This window comes from Neopelma chrysocephalum, unplaced genomic scaffold (assembly GCF_003984885.1).
Source record: "Neopelma chrysocephalum unplaced genomic scaffold, ASM398488v2 Primary Assembly neopelma1_64, whole genome shotgun sequence".
NCBI classification, from domain to species: domain Eukaryota; kingdom Metazoa; phylum Chordata; class Aves; order Passeriformes; family Pipridae; genus Neopelma; species Neopelma chrysocephalum.
The window spans coordinates 308,225-326,531 of record NW_020897721.1 but is presented as its reverse complement, the minus strand read 5'-3'; the positions used below and the strand labels follow the sequence as shown (position 1 = coordinate 326,531).

The 18,307-nt window shown below is 39.4% G+C and overlaps 1 protein-coding gene across 6 annotated transcripts in view; it reads left to right on the top strand.

Moving 5' to 3' along the window:
- OSBPL9 (oxysterol binding protein like 9) overlaps positions 1–18,307 on the top strand; it is a 59,784-nt gene that overhangs the window by 24,995 nt on the left and 16,482 nt on the right. For 4 of the 6 annotated variants that reach the window (XR_003534196.1, XM_027683174.1, XM_027683171.1 and 1 more), the window contains exons 4-8: positions 742–818; positions 10,466–10,561; positions 12,387–12,434; positions 17,368–17,397; positions 18,222–18,272. Coding sequence is in view for 5 of the 6 variants with exons in the window: in XM_027683174.1 (XP_027538975.1) it covers positions 742–818; positions 10,466–10,561; positions 12,387–12,434; positions 17,368–17,397; positions 18,222–18,272 (302 nt within the window). In the remaining variant the exon portion in view is untranslated. Of the gene's footprint in view, positions 1–741; positions 819–3,104; positions 3,194–5,376; positions 5,483–10,465; positions 10,562–12,386; positions 12,435–17,367; positions 17,398–18,221; positions 18,273–18,307 lie in introns of those variants that run through there. The other 2 variants (XM_027683176.1, XM_027683175.1) reach the window with 2 other exon arrangements.

The window sequence follows — 18,307 nt, the reverse complement described above, 5'->3', positions numbered from 1 at the left end:
AAAAAAAAAAAAGTTATGATAGTCCTTAGTCTGTTTTGATCTGTTCTTCATCTTCCTCTTCCAGCTCCTCTTCTCTTCCTAGTGCCCCCAGTCCTATAATCCCCCTTTAATCATCACTTAATATATTGCTTTCTTAATTATCACTGTCTGCAACTGAGAATCATAATACTCTTTTATATATATAATATATCCTGACTTGGGTTCTTAATTAAAACTGTCTGGTGGTCTATTGCAGAAGTATGAAAATGTTCTTGTGTGTGTTGTTAACATATAATTTAGGTTCTATTTGGTTTTAGAGTAGGATTGTCTTGAGTTTAAAAAATGTTTATTATATACTTCAGGTTATTCTTTGTGCTTCATTATTCACACTGGTGACCTCTTAGAGGTGTTTGCCCTGTCTAATGAATCCCTACTTGAAAGGCTAATTTATTCAGGGTTACTGTGTCCACACTGAAGTAGAATTAATGGATAATCTATTACAGGTTGAATAGCTTCTCGTAAATATGAAAATTCAAAGAGGACTTAATGAATTAATTGGGGACTGTCTGTGCAAACTCTCTTTGTATGTATGCCCCTACAGCTGGGCAAGGGACAGAGCTGTAACCACTGAAGAATTTGTTGAACACAACAAATTGTGCCCTTGGCAACTTTCCATATTTAGTGTGGACATCAGATCTGTTTGCTTATGGCTTTTAGTATATAAGACTACATATAATTTATATCTTTTTGATACTTTTTCAGCTCGAGATGCAGATGAGAGGGAGAAGTGGATCCATGCTTTAGAGGACACCATTCTCCGCCATACCCTCCAGCTTCAGGCAAGTTCCGCTTTCACTTTTGACTTGTTTTACTTTCTTTTTTTCAAAGCTATGCATGGCACAACTGCTAATATCAAACAAATCCTATGTAATATCTGCTTGTTCTATAGCCTATACAATCAGATACAGTAAAACATCAGTTTGGGTATCTGAGATTAGGTTCAAGTCTGGTACTATTTTCTTGTCTTACTATCATGAGAAGTTAGTATAAGACTTCCCTTTATTAACTCATAATATATACAGTTAGCATTAACTCATTTTTTTTAGAATTTATATTTGTAATAAGGTTCCAGACTTAGTGTTATACATGTAGTTTGGTTTTTTTGAGTAAAACTAGGAATTAGTCCTTTTTGGGTCAAGCCTGTTGCGTGCTTGTACGTCACCTAATTTTGAAATTAAAATGAGACAGCAGCACTGAACCTCTCTGGATGACAAGAATGGTAAATAAATAGCTTGTGTTTGAATCCAACTGTGTAAGCTGGATATCAGTAGTTTTCTGGTCCTAAGGACAGATGAGTTGCAATGGGGATGGTTCTTAGCACTAGTTATCTAGTTGTACAAGTTGGAACAGATGATCCTTGTGGGTCACTTCCAGCTCGGGATATTCTCTGATTCTATGATCTAAGATCAGTTTCTGGAAATGTTCTAGACCTGGACATGTCCATAGGACTTGCTAAACATTTATTTTTGCCCTGGAGAGAAACCCAAACTCTCATGAAAGAGATTTTCTCATACTTGGTTTGTACCACAAAGGTGTCTGATGACAGTGTAGGAATCTTAAAGCAAGTATGCACTATTTGTGTTGAATAAAGGCTTGGGGTGCTTTTGGAATATGGCAAGAGAATTAGATCTCTTAATAATTGACCCTGTGTGAAGAAAGATATAGTAAAATCCCTAATATCACATAAAGAGAAGATAGATTTAGATGACATTTGCTCAGTGTAAAGAGTTGGAACAAACCTGAATTTGTCCCATCCAACTTCAGGCACTTGTGCAGTCCCCAGTCAACTTGCCTGTTAAAGAGTGGTTTTCAACCTTTTTTGATTTATAAAAGACCACTATAAATTTTCTACTGGATAGCAGATCCCTGGATAAGAATTCCTGTTTGACAATCAGCTTTGTATCCCTAGTAACATGCCATGGGTATTTTAGAAGTAATCTCTCCATCTGGACACAGTAGCTGACCAGGGACCGAAGAACCCCGGACTGCAGTGGGTGTGAGGAGAGAGATTATCTAGGGAACAACATGTGGAGGTAGAAGAGCTGAGCCCCTTCCCAAGGGATGCCTCTTTCCCCGTCCTCAGTTTACAAAGTGAATACGTTAACGTGAGTGGTTTAGGGTCTAAAATGAAGTAAAAGGAATCTGTGCCATTTCCTCCACCAGAAGATTTTTTTATGGCTTGGAGGTACAGAGCATAGGAATGAAACACCAGAGTAGAGGTTGGTTTTATCAAAATGTACACTTCTATGCTCTCTAGAAATGGTGAGTGTAGTTTTACTGGCAGAAATAGATTTCATGATTGTAGCTAATAATGGAACTGTTTCCCATTACATAACTGTTGACATTCCTGGAGTTTTTCAAAGGAGTAAAGCATATTTAGATAAAAAAGCCTAAGGTAGTAATTAATCTAGTAATGTTGGAGGGAATAATTAAAAGTTCAGAACTGCTTGCTAAGAAACATCTTCTCCTCCCTCGTAAATATGTTTACCATTGAATGTGGTATGTTGTGGGCCACTGCTGTGTGCTCACCACTCGTTTTCGTGAACCTTCCTCATCGGTCACGTAACACTTCTGTTTCTGAGGCCCTTGTTTGTGTAGTAGCTGGAACAGCGTTCAGTTACACCCCCACTCGGGAACTTCCAAGGTTTGCCATCTCCACAGATGGCTGAGCAGGCACCGATTTAAGAATGAAACACAGCAACATATCCTTGCCAAACCTCATTCTTTTACGGGTTAGGGAGAGGGGTCTCCATTGCTGTGGGATGTACCGGTGGGACGTGCAGGCGGAGCGAACAGGGGCCGAAGTTTCGGGGGGTGGCTGCTGGGCCGAGCGCAGGGTAAACCCAGGCACAGCCCCCGCAGCGCCTGCACGGCCGGCGTGGCCCTGCTGGGCTCTACCAGCGGCCGCTCCCCCTCCCGCCCTCCCTCCCTTTGCTCCGCGGGGCCGGGCCGCCCCCTCGCCAATCTCCGGCCGCCTTGTTCGTGACGCGCGGCGGGGCCGCGGCCGGGGGGTCCTGCCCTTCCCTTCCCTGCCCTTCCCATCCCGCCCCTTCCCGGCCCGCTGGAGGCGGCGCAGCGGGGCCCGGCGGGCGGGCGGCCCCGCTCCTGTGCTCGGCTCCGCTCCCCGCGCGTTGCCCACCGAGGGATGGCCGGTGTGAGTAGGGGCGGCACGGGCAGGGGCGGAGGCGGGTGCCGGGGCTGGGGGAGCCCCCCGGGGCACACCCTGCTCGGGGCAGCCCCTCGGTGCCTCCCGGGCGGGCGGCCGAGTGCCCGCCCCTCTGGCCGCGGCGGCCCCGGGAACGGGCGGCGGGACCGGGAGCACGGAGCCCCCGGGATGGCGGGACCTGGAGCAGCGCCCGCAGGGATGCTCCCAGCCGGATACAGGAGCCCCGTGTACACAAACACGCCTTGCCCTCATTAGCGTTTAAACAAAACGGCGCTCGGTGTGCTTTCGCTTTCCTTTTCCTTTGGGCAAAAAAAGTCAAACGGCTTCTTTGGGGATTATTGGCTCAGCGGGATGGAGGGGTTTGAGTTCCGCGGCAGAGATTATTTTCTGTAAGGGCATTTACTTGGGTTCTTAGTTTCTGTCGCAAACAGAAAGACATGTGATTGTCTGTCATACAAAACCTTTATGCATGTGGTTTTGTCCAAAATAATGTATCTTTTCTGAGTCTTTTTTTTTCATATTTTCGTGCTGCTTTCAATCTGCTTGTTCTGGGATGAGAGTATTCAAGTTTGGAAAGTCAGACTTAAAAGTTTGCTTCACATCTGAAATGTGAGAAACTGTACTGAAACCCAGGTGGTTCGTGTGTTGAGTGAACCAGATCAGGAAGGATTACGAGTTAATGCGAGGTGGAAAGGTGAAGTGGTGTCTGCGTGTTCTCTAGTCTGATTAGTCTTGCTGATTTTATTTTTGCCTAAATGTTATACTGTGTTGTCCTTTAGGCTTTATAATAGAAACGCTTTTGAAACATGTAATAAAACACTTCTTCTGCACCCCCTTTCTCCCCTGCTCCTTAAAGCCTAAACTGGCAAGAATGAGCTACAGGCAAGGAACTGAGTCATAAATACACAGAATGAATAAAGGGAACCAAGCTGCCCAGAGGGCTGACAATTAGTAGTGTTGTGTCCAAAGGGAACAACAATAGGGAGGAAACATTTCAGATAGGCTTGTAGCCTAATTTGGCTGAATTTTGAAACTGAAGTGTGTTGTTCTGCTCCCTTTGTTTTTGTATGTACTTATGGTAAAGCTATTGCGAAAAACACACATAGTTGTTCTAGTATTAGCTTTGTCTGTTGAAACGTCCTTGAACAGATGGTGCAATATTACTGGAAGTACCATTCTGAACCCACCAGTGGTTCTCCCCTTATCCCCCCAGGTTGTTACTGCTGAGGCATTACCAGGCCAGTAGTTTTGCAGTGGCAGCACATCAGTTGCCTCATACCCACAGAAGATAAGGGGGAGGCTGTTCATGGGGTGAAGGTATATTGTGGCTTAGGTTTGTTGTTTGAGCAGAGGTGATAAGATATCTCAAATTTTCTTTAGTTCCTCAGCAGCATCTTATGTCAGCCAGCAGTCCCACTCAGACAGGACATGCTTCTAGTTGTCCTGTTTAGTGTAAATACCCTGCTTTCCTCACTGTCTTTCAAGTGGCACCCTAATGTTACAAGTACTATTTGGTTCTGGAATTCTCCAGTATGAAAACCCCTTGCAAGATAACTGGTGTCTTATAGGGCCACAGTAACACAGTAACTTTCTTATTTGATCTACCCTAAACTGTTTCAGCCCTGAGTGGACTCTGTACAGACAAAGGAATTGAACTTACTGTCAGTACAAAGGTGAGCAATTTCTTACCACTGTAAAAGTGAAAGGAATTAAATAAAAATTAATTGATTTGTAGCTCAATAGCTCCATAATTTAAATAAGATGTTTACTTCCTCAATAGCAGACAGTAGGGTAAGAAAACTATTCTGAGAAGTGGCTCTGTGATAGTTGCTGTGAAGAGTGACACAATGGCTTAAACACCAAGTTATACCAGGGGTTCCTGACATGTGGGAGTTGGTACTCCTACTGTAAGCAGTCCTGTCTTAGTTGTACCAAAAAGGAAGAGGCAATGTAGCAAGAAGACCTGAATTTGGAACTGGATTCAGAACTGGCACAAATTAAAACTACTTTTCCTGCTGCGCTCCCTTTCCAAGTTTAGTTTTAACCTCAGTTAGTTTTCACATTGAGTTGCTTGTGTGGCAAGGTAAATGTTTATGCTGACTCGAAAGAAAGAGCAGAGTAAAGGTGACAGTAAACAACAGGGGAACTGATTTGTTTCCCCTTCATTTATGCTGGTGTCAAGTGTTTGTGAAACTGTGTTGATAGTAGGGGATCACTTAGTATTACATTAACCAGGATTTTTATATGACCTTTCTAAAGCTGCAAAAAGAACGAAAGGTAGAGTAAAACTTCCTTATATGTTAAGTGTATTATTCTCTTAAGTATATTATATTGTTATTCCTTGGCTTTTCAATGCTGCTTCTAGTGTGAGTCAAGAATTCTTGCAAAAAACTAAGAACATGCTCTTTTAGATTAATAATATATCCAGTATAGATGTATTTCGAGTGCTGCTGGAAGGGCATAGTGTTGGCAGGCTTGTTGCTATTTTCAGAGTTTGCTAACAAAATAACTATTGATAGTGGGTAAGCACCTTAGAACATATGCATTGTCTATGTTGATTATAGATCAATGAATAGATTATAGGTAAATAAAAGGTACTCTAGGATATACTTAGTATCTGTGAGGTTCCAGAATCGTAACCTATGCTTTAAAGACAGAATTTTCCATCAGTGTGTAAATACTTCTGTTTTTTGAACTTTCTATTTTCCTAGAAGACCTGATAATATCTATAACTACACAGTGTTTGCCAAACATGTTGTGTTTTGCAACACAGAATTTTTCATATAAGAATTGCAGTATTCTGACTTCTTGGAAGGCTCGTATGCTTTCCAGAACCCATATATTTGCTTTTAAACTGATCTTGAGACATTTACATTCTGACCTTTAAATAGTGCTTAAAAATCTAGCAGAGGAAGAAAAAATAGGGTTGTTTTTGCTGCAAAAGTGCTCTTGTTTAGTGGCTTATGAGTAGATTTGTCATTTTTCTACCGGCATTTTCTACCTTACAGGCAATTTCCTACTTGACAAAATCAAAGATGCTGTAGACAGGGGATGTGTTTTTGATGAGATGTTGTAGATGGAATGAAAACATTGACTTCTTTAAACTAACTTACACAAGAATTTTTAGTTGGACTTCGAATCCTAATTAGATGAAGAATGTAGCAGAAGTGTCTTCAAAAAGATAAGAAAGTCTGCTCTGTACAGCTTTCTCTCTTCTTCCCCCAGCAGAGCTATTATTGTAATGCTTTTATTTGAGAAATGTATTTGAATATTTCTGGTATGCTTCTTCTAAGGATGATGCAATCTTTTCATCCCATCTGAGTTTGAAAGAACTGGTTTAAATTAGGCTGAATTACTTTCCAGCATGGAGAAGTTTTGAATACAAATGCATTAGTGGTATGTGTGACTTCTAATTTGGAGGACAAGGAAACAACATGTAAACTCCCTTAATGCTGGCAGTTCTCTTGTGAAAATAAGCCTCATAATATGTATTTTCAGTTGTGCTGTTTTGTTGTTGCCCTCTTGTTTACCCCCTCCAAAAAAAGGGTTGTGTTTGAAGGGACTAATTTGGCTGTTAGCATGAGAGCTGTTTACTCAACCCCAGACCATCATCTAAACCCTTTCCTAGGATGACCATCGATTCTACTTGCCCAGCATTACTAGAGATCCCACAGATTCCACTGGGAGACCTCTAATTGGGGTCTAACCCAATGTGCTGCTGGGCCCCACTTCCTCCTGCCTACCTACAAACACTGGGATTGAGATGTGCCCTGTAGAGTCTGGTCCGTAAGTTTTGATATGTCCTGAAAGGGAGGGTCATTCCAGAAGTTGTAGGAGGAAAGAAGGGATGAGGGAGAGAATGCTATGATACCTTATTCTCTTTTCACCAGTTGTTAACAATAGGGGGTTCTTAATGGGGAGGAGTCAGACACCAAACACCTTGTTTGGGAGGTGGTGGGCAGATGAGAAGTTTTTTAAATAATTTGCTTCTGCAAGTGTTTTATCTAGTAATTGTTAATTCTTTAAAACTTACATGAATAGAGTCATTGTTGGAGAGAAGTAAATTGTACTTACCAATAAATGTAGTTATTCAATGGAAAAACAGGTTATATTACTTCAGATAGGTACTGACAGCAAGATAGAATCAGTATATTTCTGAAGATCTAAAATAGTCTGGGTTCCTATTCTTTTCCATAATTTGAATTTTAGAATGACAACATGACTTTAGCTGGAGAAGACCTCTGGAAGTCACCTGTTCCAAACCCCCTTCTCCTTGTGATATAAACTTGTACATTAGATCAGGTTGTCAAGGGTCAAATCCAGCTGAGTTTTGAACTCTGCCCTCCAGGAGTTGAAAGTTCAACAATATCTGCAGGCAACCTGTTTTGTCAGTTTATAAATAGGTGAGCAGCATATAATACGGTTTCTCATAAAAATTTGATTGCTGGTTCAGATGTGCAAATTCCTAATTTAAATGTTTAACAAGCTGTTAAATGCCATTCTATTGACTCTGCTCACCCATTTCTTTTGAAGCCTCATTTCCTTCATGGCAGGGAAGAAGAGAAAGGCTCCCCTTTTTACTTATACTGTGTCTTTGGGTGACCAGATAATCAAGAAATAAGGATTTGTTATGCAAATCTGCACTTAGTATATCTGCTCTGTCTAAATTATTGCTAGGTTTGAAATACTGATTGATTTTGTTTGCTATTTATGGAGGGGATTTTCTGTGCTATTGCTCATCTTTATATCTTTAGCTTTCCAATTATCATTTGGTTTTCAATTTAAAAACTATGTGAGAACTTAAAATTATTAACCTATTCTCATATAACACAGACTAATGAATTTGCTCACTAGGTTATCAAATGTCATCTAAACAAACCAAGAGTAAACTAGTGAAGTGCTACAGCTTTAAGTATCTTTGCTTCTTTTCAGAATTATTTTCATGTTTCATCTCTCTGCTCTGTCAGCTTGACACTATACTTGGTTTTATGGCTTTCTCTTTATGTTGAGCGCAGTTTTAACTTTCTAATAGAACTTTTTAGGTTACAGTTTTTACTCTGTGCTTGATGTGGATGTCAGCTCAGTTGTAACACTGAATGTTTTGATCAGCTTTTCCCATATTGCTAAGAGCCTGAAATTTAAGAATGGCGTTTTATCCTTAAGCCACCACTAAAAATACCACATAGTTACATATCAGTAATCATAGAGTGATCACTGAAATAAAAATCAGCATTTTGATGCAGCATACAGGTAACATGCACCATAAACTATATTTCTGTGTATAGTATCTTCGGCAGAAATTTTCTGTATAGTTCATGTGGGTTTGGTATGCAAAACCTGAGCTCCAGAATTTTTAACTGAGCTTGTAAGACCGTTTGCTGAACTGATGGGGTTGGCTGTACAGACAATTCCATTTTCAACAAGAAAATAGAAGACTAATTTCATATGGTTTCAGATGTAGTTTCAGTGTAATTTAAACTTGACTAGTTTGAGAGAGTGTCAAAAGTTGTTTGGTTGAGAGGACTTTCCCTTCTGCCTATTAGAACTTTTTTTGGCAACTTGTTATACTGAGTGCTTTCTGTTTTTTCTTAATTTCTAGTCATTAACAAAACAGTTGCTTTCTTTTCCTCTCTTCTCCTCCCTCTTCTTTGTTTCAAAACACTATTCCTAAATTTGTCCTGCATGGACTGCATAATATGGAATTAAGTATATTTTCTTCATGCTGGTTTACAAACTAAATGGATAGATTTACTCATGTAGAGCTGTTGTCAAGATCTGGGTATTAGTCTGCAGCACAGTTTAAGGTTTGGCCAATGAGTAAAGAATATGTTTTCCAGTTGGTAGATGGGTTTATGTTTTGGGCTGTGTGTGATACTGTGCACACAGCTGGATGGAGGAAGAGCAAGTAATTCTTCTGCTGCACACAAGTGCTGACACCTCTAGAGAGCCATAAATAAAGCCCTTAATATGATGGCCCGATATCATACAAAAATAAAAGAAACTGTCTGTTCTGACAGAGCAAACAATGCCAAACAAAACATTGTGCTAATATGGAATTTTAAAAGTACGGATTGCCCATCATCCGCACATGAAATGTTTTTTCTCCATTGGCTGATCTTTACATGTTCAGACTCCTGATGTTCTCAGCAGTCAAAACAGCACAGTTCTTGTTTCATAAGAGTTTGAAGTGAAGTTGTCACGTTTGAGATCAGTGTGAGCACTGTTGCAAGGATTTAGGCTAGTAGGAAAATTGTCATTGCTGTGATGTTTATGTTATAACTAGTGTTTGCTTCTTTATCCTTCATGTTTTTTTTTTTTTCCTCCTATATATGTTTATCTTGCAGTGTACAATTTTTTTCAAGCTGGGTGTGCTTCAGTATTTGTTTTGCAGTTCCGTTTGCATTAAAGGTATTATATAAATAAACCTTTAGCGTGTTTACTTAGTATATGTGCGTGAAAGCAGAAGTAATCCATTTCAAGAATCCTCTCTTTTCTTTCCTCTAATTAAAGATGTGGTAACCCAGTGGGAATTTGTTTGGGTCTTTAAGTATATGGTGTATCAATTTAAAGGTAGGGATTAGGTTATATGTAGAAGTGTGCTCTGAGTTTAATATTATTAGGAGAAAAAAATTTCCAAGCAAGAAAATGTAACAGTAATCATTCTTGTGGCACTGATACTTTGTCCTTGGCAGTGTATGTGCAACAGAATCTCAGAATCCAAATACAGTGATAAGGATGCAAATCATTACAGCTGTAAAGGAACTAGGGCAGCCAGGACTAACAACTTTGAACTTTTTGGCTCAAAGGTGGGTCCATGTTTAAGAAGAGATTTAGCAGTTCTTAGCTAAAAGCTGTGAGTTGAGCAGTACTGTCTGAAGTGTGAAAAGTCGGTATGGTTTGGGCTTCCCTAACTAAAATGTATATGGAATCATGACAGTCTTCAGAAAAACTTGAACTCTCCTATATATTTTACAAAGAAACTTTAATCAGTGTAATTTAAGAGGATTTGTTCAATCATAAGTAATGAAATACTCTGGCATGTGATGATTATACCCCCATTGAAAATGTGGAGCAATTTACTGCTACTGCAAATAGAAGCCAGATCTGTTCAGCTGTTTGCTTGTGTCTGCACGTGGCAGGAGGAGAGGCAAGGCAACATTTTCTCAGTCAGATGGCAGGCAAAACCATATTGTTGTTACGTTTTTCCTCCTCCTAAATGCTAATTAAATATTTGATTTTCATTTGTTAATTTATTTCCAGGGTGTAGATTCAGGATTTGTTCCCAGCGTTCATGATTTTGACAAGAAACTCACAGAGGCTGATGCTTATTTACAGATCTTGATAGACCAGTTGAAGGTATGGTGACAAACTGGTGTATTTACTGTGTTGGGGGTCTGCTCACCAGGGTGGTTTCAAGGTCAGGTTGAAAGGAAGCTCAACAGAGAGAGTCAGTCATGTTTTGTGCTTGGCATATGTTCTGGTAAATGTGGGATGCAGAGAGATCATCTGGCTGACCTGTGAATTGGAGAAAACACACCTTTTTTATATATGAAATCTGATGATGATAGAATTTTATTTCCTCTTCACTTTCTTTGTATGTTACATAAATTCTAACTAGTATTGAAATAAAGATATTTTTAGTGTAGGTGTAAAAATTAAAAGTTATGAGCTAAGGGCTGAAAAAAGGAGTTAAAAAATTAGAATAGCTCAAAGAGATTTATATAAAATGGTTTACAATGGCTGAAAGATTCTGTTTGATATATACCTTTATGGAAATGGCAAAGATGGATTAAGCTTAATTGGAAAACGTAATTAAATCATTGTGTTGCTCATAGCATTTTATAAACTAGAGAAAAATTTGTCAAGTACTGCATAAACTACAGTTGCAGATAGTTTCAGACTTCGTTGTAGTAGTGACAGATTATCTGTGCCTTGTCCTTGAGAGAAAATATTCTGTAGGAATGTTGTACAAACGCAGTTCTTTTATACTTTGTATTTTAAGAACAGATGGGAATGTGAGGAACAATGAGGTCGTACCTCTCAGTACTCACCTTGTTGAGAAAAACAGTGCTTAGGACACTTTTTCCCATGACTCAGCAGGTTAAAATTGCTGTTGAGTTTGCTTCAGTTCTGCTGGGTTGGATTGTTTTTTCCCTGATATAATGTGCAAGTATTGCATGTGAGATATTCAGCAAAAACTCAGTTGGAGGGTAGGGCCAAAAATGAAGGCAGGGAAAAGAGATGTAAACAAAATTCAAAGCTGCCTGAGGAGCTGCCTTGGTGTCCCACTCTGGAGTTGTTGAGCACACTTCAGTGACAGAAGGTATTTAAATGTTTACACCTTCTAATTGTTATTTCAGGCCATCTGGGGGGAGGGGTATAGGATTTAATTAATAATGAAAGGAGAGTCAATTTGAGGATGGACAGAGACCAAGATCACAGTCTTTTTTTAGAAGCAGAAATCAGCCCTCGAGGGAAAGGGAACACATGGGTAGGTTTGAGGCAGGCAGTGAAGAACTGCAGCTCACTTCCTAAAAATTACATCCTCTTCTCTGAGCAAGGGTGGGTGTGATGAACTTTGGAGCATTACCCTTAATCTTTTCTCTTCCTTGAACAACTTCATGATTACTTGTGTATGCACCTCAGAGGCAACTGTTAACTGTTTTGGCTCAGCTTAAATGCACATAAAAGCTTTTCAGTAAGAATTTGTTTCACTTTGCTTAGCTGCATCTCAGATGTGCTTCCAAATCTTACATGATTGGAATCATGTACCTGTATATCAGGTACCTGGAAGGGTTGATGGGGGTTGAGGCTGTTTTGGTAAATGCTTCATACACCCCAAAGGTCTTTGTTGAAATAGAAGAAAGGCAGTTGGAGGTGTTTTGGTGAGTGTCACTTTTATTACTTAACCTCACCTTTTTGTTCAAACCATGGTAAAATCATGCTAGGCTGAGCTGTGAGATTTGGTCTCTTGCAGGATGGGGTAATGTGAAAAATTAGTTACAAATTTGTTATGTCACAAATGCTGTAAAGAAATATTAGAACAAAACTGCTTTGGATCATAATACCAGGGTTGTATGACTTAAGTACTTATTAAATGCTTTTGGTTTTGAAATGTCAGTGTTTTTTTATATGAAAAACTATCACTTCCAGTATTTTCACAAATATCTCTTTCTTTCAGCTCTTTGATGAAAAACTCCAGAACTGCAAAGATGATGAACAGAGAAAAGCAAGTACATTTTGTCTTAAATATTGCTTGTTTTGCTTCATCAGATGGATTTGTGCATCAATTTGCACTAGTCTATAAAAATATAAAGTACAGTTCAAAATTATTGAGTTGTCACAGTTGGTTAAAGCAATTTGAGTAACTGGTAACATTCGTGTTGTGAATAGGTTGAAAACAGAAATTTTGGTAATAGTGGGTGTCACGATATCAAAAAAGATTTCGGTCTGGCAGAAATGATTACTCCTCTGCTTGCTATCCAACAGTTGAAAGCATTTTAACTTAAATTTGCTATTTTTTTAAATGTTTAACAAGGATGAGTGTTTAACTTTGGTAGGAATTACTAAGGTATTCTGAAAAAAAAATGTAAATACTAAGAATCATGTATTTCCCGTAGTCAGTGTGCATCCTTTGTAGGTCTGTGACTAATGTGACACATGATGGAAGTCTGAGAGTACCACAATTCATCCACCTAAAGTGAGGATGCCAAGAATGTACTAGTGGGGAGCACTACCTTTTTAATGAGGTTGTAATTAATTAAAGTGTTGTGTATTATTTTGCACCCCCCCCGTTCCATTTCAAAGTCAGGTTTGTAGGCCTGAGTTCAAGCACTGTTCAAGAAAGGCTGGCACATACCTTTGGTGGTGTGGGTTTGGCACTAAGTGTCCTGCTGGTTTCATATATTAATTTGTGTGGTGTGGAGGAGGAATTTCACAACTCCTTATGAAGGGTTTATTACCGAGGAGTTGCTTTCTTTCAGCCAATGCAGTAATTTCAGTATCACAGAGTAGGGAATTCTTTCATGTGTACAGGCTTTTAAAATAACTTCAAAGTACTTCTCTGTCAGTGTGTTTAATCTGTGGACAACTGACCATGAGAGTAAGATCTAAAGATTTTGTATTTCTCCTTCGGTGTGTTCTACTGGAAAGACTTGTCCTTCAATTTTGACCTCCCTCCAGATGCTACTTTGCAGATCAGTCAGTACTTTCTTTTTCCCTGTGACAGTGCTCCTAATCCCTGGAGGCTTTCTGCATGTTGTGCTGACTTCTTTCTTTATCTCTGCAAGGTATCTATGGAACAGACAGACTGACTTATTAGAGAAAGCAGGAGGCTCATTTAGAAGGGGTCAGCTTCCTCTGGTTTTAAATCTTGATGAGGGTTGCTATTACTATGGATTCCATTTATTCTCTATTAAAAATGAAAAAGACTTGGCAAAGCACTTTCTTGATCGTGTCTCTTCCTGTACTAAAGCAGCTAAGAGGTTTTTTGATATGGTATTTAGCAGTTTTCCTATTTGTTTGTGGAAGTATGGTTCAGCTGTCTGATCATAAACCGAGTGTAACCTGCAGGATACTTCCGTCCAACCCATAGTTCTTTCCTCTGAGGAAACAAGATTTGAATATTTGAGTGCTAAGTGCTTCCAAGTGGCTGAGTGCTGTTCTGCAACTGTGGCCAGGGATTTCAAACCTGAGCTATTGTTTTTTCAAGTGCACAGAGCACTGGATGAACTGGTGTTTACTTACAGAACATTTGGTCTTTTAAAGGTGATAGTGTGGGATATAGGTGTTCTGAGATGCCTCAAGATCTCTTGGATATCTTCCTTCTGAGACTGGTAATCCCTTGACCTTGGAAGAAGGCGGTGCAGATGTAGACTTGATGGATTTTGAAGTATAGATTATCATGAATTCCCTGTGCTGTATTGCTACTCCTGGCAGAAGTAGAGCCAGCAGTGTATGGTGGGATCATACACAGCTTGCAGTGCTGCCAGTTTTGTTCAGTCTGCTGGTGGGGTACAGTGTGTGTATTGGACTGTGTAGGAAGGAAAGGAAGGTGTGTGAGCTGAGGGTACTGGTTTCAAGGTGGAGAGAGGACCTTGCTTTCTGACAGTGTTTGCAGTGTTACTGCTGGGAACTCAGGTGAGCTTTTCTGTTCAGGGGTTGTGTGGTGATCTTGACCACACATATCGGGGAGAATGAAACTCAAAAGCGTGAGAACGGCAAAGAGGTGAATATTTGCAGGCTGGAATAAAGCTGACATTACTTAGCAGGATTTGGGAAGGAAGTGTAGCCTGCTTAAGCTGTTTGGTTCAAAACAAATGCTTTTTGTGAAGTAAATCCAAGGCTGAGCACACAGATTTAGGTTGCACCTTACAGATTTCAGCCGTGAGTCAGCTGCCCCTGGATGTGCCTGTGCTGCCTCTCTCTGCTGGATGAGCTGATCCCTCTGTAGTCACATGATGGTTGAATGAGGCAAAAATCATGTTCAGTGAGATAAAATTAGCCTTCTCAGTGATTTCATGAAAAATCAGATGTCAAGGAGGTGCAATGAGCAGCAAATAGGTGGAGTAGTTTTGGCAGCAGCAGTCTGCAGTTTGATTAGATTAAATATGGCATGTGGCTGCATTCTGCAAATGTAAATCTGCAGGAAATTGATGTTTCATTTGAAAATATGTGTATTCATTACCTAAAACTAGGGGAACTGTCTTATTAAAATTTTATCTTCATCAGTTTTCAAAGAACTAGGGATGTTGAAGAGGGAAAATTGTGATAAGTGTTACTGTAAATTAGTAAATGGTACTGTTTGATTATTTTTTTATTGATAATGTTTTATCTTCAACATAACTCTTTTTACCTGCTTATGATTTTGCTTACAATTTTGTATTGTCTAAATTATCAATATTACTTAGTTTAAACAAGTTTAAACAAAAGATAATAAGAATAAATTTACAAGGGTTGTTGCAGTGTGTGTACATAGTAGTGTAGTTCTGTACAAATGGTGAGACGAGGAGTAAAAGCATTCCCATAACTTCTCCTCCAAACCAACCACTCTTGAAAGCATGAAGGTTTTGTTGCAGTGATCATCCACTTGTTTTTCCCTCATCAATGTCATATCTATAGTGTGTTTGTGTAACATCTCACATGGGCAGAATTTACAAACTTTATTTTGTGCCTTCTTACATCACCATTCTAGAATAACGCTTTGCCATGAAAATCCAGGAACTTCCATATCAGCCTTTGCTTAGCCCTAAAGAATAGAGCTGCTACTTCATAGAAGGCTCTTCCCAGGGGCTGAGTCTGTCTGACTTGCCTGCATTGTTCTCATGATTTTATGCACAATATTCCAGTTCCATGTGCTGTGTTCTTGCAAGGTGGTCATAGAGCACAAATGTAAAAAATACTTGATCAGTGTGTATTATTACTACTTAATTTGGTCAGCTCACAAAGAATTCATTTACATAGTGTTAAAAAACCAGTTGTATAATTTGTGGAAAGGCCTTGAAAACCTGGTTGTCCTGAGGTTTTTCCCATGTCAGATCCTCTGTGTCATCTTGGACAAATTACCCTTTTGTCTGTACCTGTGTGTAAGAATAGCAATGTCTTAGTGTCTTGTTTGGAAAATTACAAATTGCATCATGTGGCCTGAGATCACTTTCATATTTTCAGCAAAGATGATCTCACTGAAGGGAATGAGATCACAGTTTATTTGGTGTGTAAATACTCTATGACATGTTGGGGAAAAGATAGGTAAAGAATGATCAAAACTCCTACAGTTGGCTGTAAAGCTTTGAGACTGAATGATTTCCTTCAACTGCATCATCTTTCATCTGAGAAGATCTGTGTGTTTGGGTACCTTGCCTATTCTATTTTGGTGCTAAAAGGCTCAAAACTTCACTGCTATCATATTTAAAATGCTTTTTTTCAATATGTGTTCATAAAGTTTCAACTGGAAGTGTAGTAGAGACATGAAAAACAAAAGCAAAGGAATTTTTAGCCGTTGGCATGTTCTCTGCTAGCAGCAGGAGTAAATAGTAAATAACTTTGGGATGTGACATCCCTGATATGCAGTTTCCTGGATCAGCATGGTCCAGTCTTTCCAGTGGGAAAGTCTGAGGCTGGGTGCTGTTTGGCCACCTCCTGCCAATTAATCCTGAGGAAAATGTACAGCATTTTCTGAGAAGATTGAGAACAGAGCATAACTGAAAAATTTCCCCCAGGTATTGGCTGGGAGAATGTCACTGCATTTGTTTTCTTTTTAATCCACAGATTGGGACTGTTAATTCCAGTAGATTTTTAGATGTATGTTGCTCTCTTATGGTGTAGAATTTGACTTGCAATGCCCAGTGAGGGAAAAGATTCCTTTACACACTTTGATTATTCAAGAATCAAGAAGTTTGTGACTCAAGTCACATGAGACATTGTGTTAATCAAAACAAAGAGGTCCTGGAATTGCATTAATAGAGGTTCAGTGCTGAGTCCAATTTAATAATTTTGCCTTCTGCAGACAGAGCCAAGGACATCAACAGGACGCATCTGCTCCTGAAACAGGTCACACTGATGTGTAGAGTGGCATGCAGATGCCTTTTGCATGCCTGAAGTGCAGTTCCACACAGGAAATATTTATGAACCAGTGTTTCTAGATAAAATTAAGTAGGCAGATTTCCAGATGCACTTTTACTGGAAGCTTAGAAAGAGCAAGAACACGTATGCACTGTTATTTTCTGTGATTTATTTCAAACTGTGCTTAACTGCATATGTTTATTGTACTTGAATGATGGTCATTTCATGTAATAGTGTTAAATGTGCCACTATGCAGTACACTTCATAAGGATACAAACTGAATTTAGAGAGAATCTTTATGCTGCATTTCATTTTTGTTGAGTTATGCAAAAAGGAAGTGTAGACTTTAATGGGTAAATGTGTATAATGTCACTGCATAGAAATTCCTAGCCTTGTCATCTTTAAGCTTTAATTATCAGTTTGACTTCTGTCTTGTCTCAAAAATTGTGTCTATATATGGAAATACTCTTTAACATGTTGGTTAAGGGCTTTTTCCCCTCCCCCAGTGTAAGATTAAAATATTGTGTTTATACAGTATTTAGGTCAAACCAGATGCTGGGAATTCTTTCTTTAACCACACTATTTTGATTTTTATTTTACAGAAAATTGAAGGTCTCAAAGAAACAACTAGTGTAAGTTTCTTTAATTTTTATAACTATTATATATAGATTCTGAAATTCACCTTGTTTTCTTGGAAAAGTTTTTAAAGTCTTCTTACAGAAAAATGGGAACCCATATTAGGTCCAGCAGTGTGGTGGCAGAGGCAGCCTGGTTCTGGTGCTGTGTTCAGATTTATGTCCAGCTCTTTAGAATCATGGAATAGTTGAGGTTGGAAGGGGTCTCTGAAGGTCTTAGTCCAACCCTATGCACAGAGCACCATCAGCTGGTTGCCCAGGACCAGATCTAGTTGGGTTTTGAGTAGCTCCAAAGATGGAGGCTCTTACAACCTCTATGGACAACCTGTTTGATCATCCCTAAAGGAAAAAAAAAAAGATGTTTTCTTCTGTTTAAGGTGATTTTCCTATATTTCTATTTGTGGCCATTGCCTGTTGTCCTGTCACTGGGCACAACTCATTCTGTCTTCCTTTCACCTGCCATCCCAGTCAGATACTGATGTCCATGGATAAGGTCTCCCTGAGCCTTTTCCTCTCCAGATTAAACCAGCCCAGCTCTCTCAGCCTCTCTCCCCTGGACAGTTTACCTGCCTGCAGGGCTCTGAAAGTCTGGGGCTGACTTCCATTTCACCCTGACAGCACGGGCTGTGTGTGGCCTTTGGAAACTTCAGTTTTCTACTGCTGTGCTTTTGTATCTGGGGAAAAAAAGGGGAAGGGTTCTACAGAAGTGAGTGTCCATTTAGTTCTCTACCAGTATTGCAGCTAATATCCTATATAACCAATAACAAAATGTTAAGAGGTAGTAATACAAGGTTTTTTTCCTGTTATTTTTGTTTTCCTAGAGCATGGTAGAATCAATAAAACACTGCATTGTGTTGCTACAGATTGCTAAAGTAAGTACACTGTAAACTATTTTGAATTCTAATTA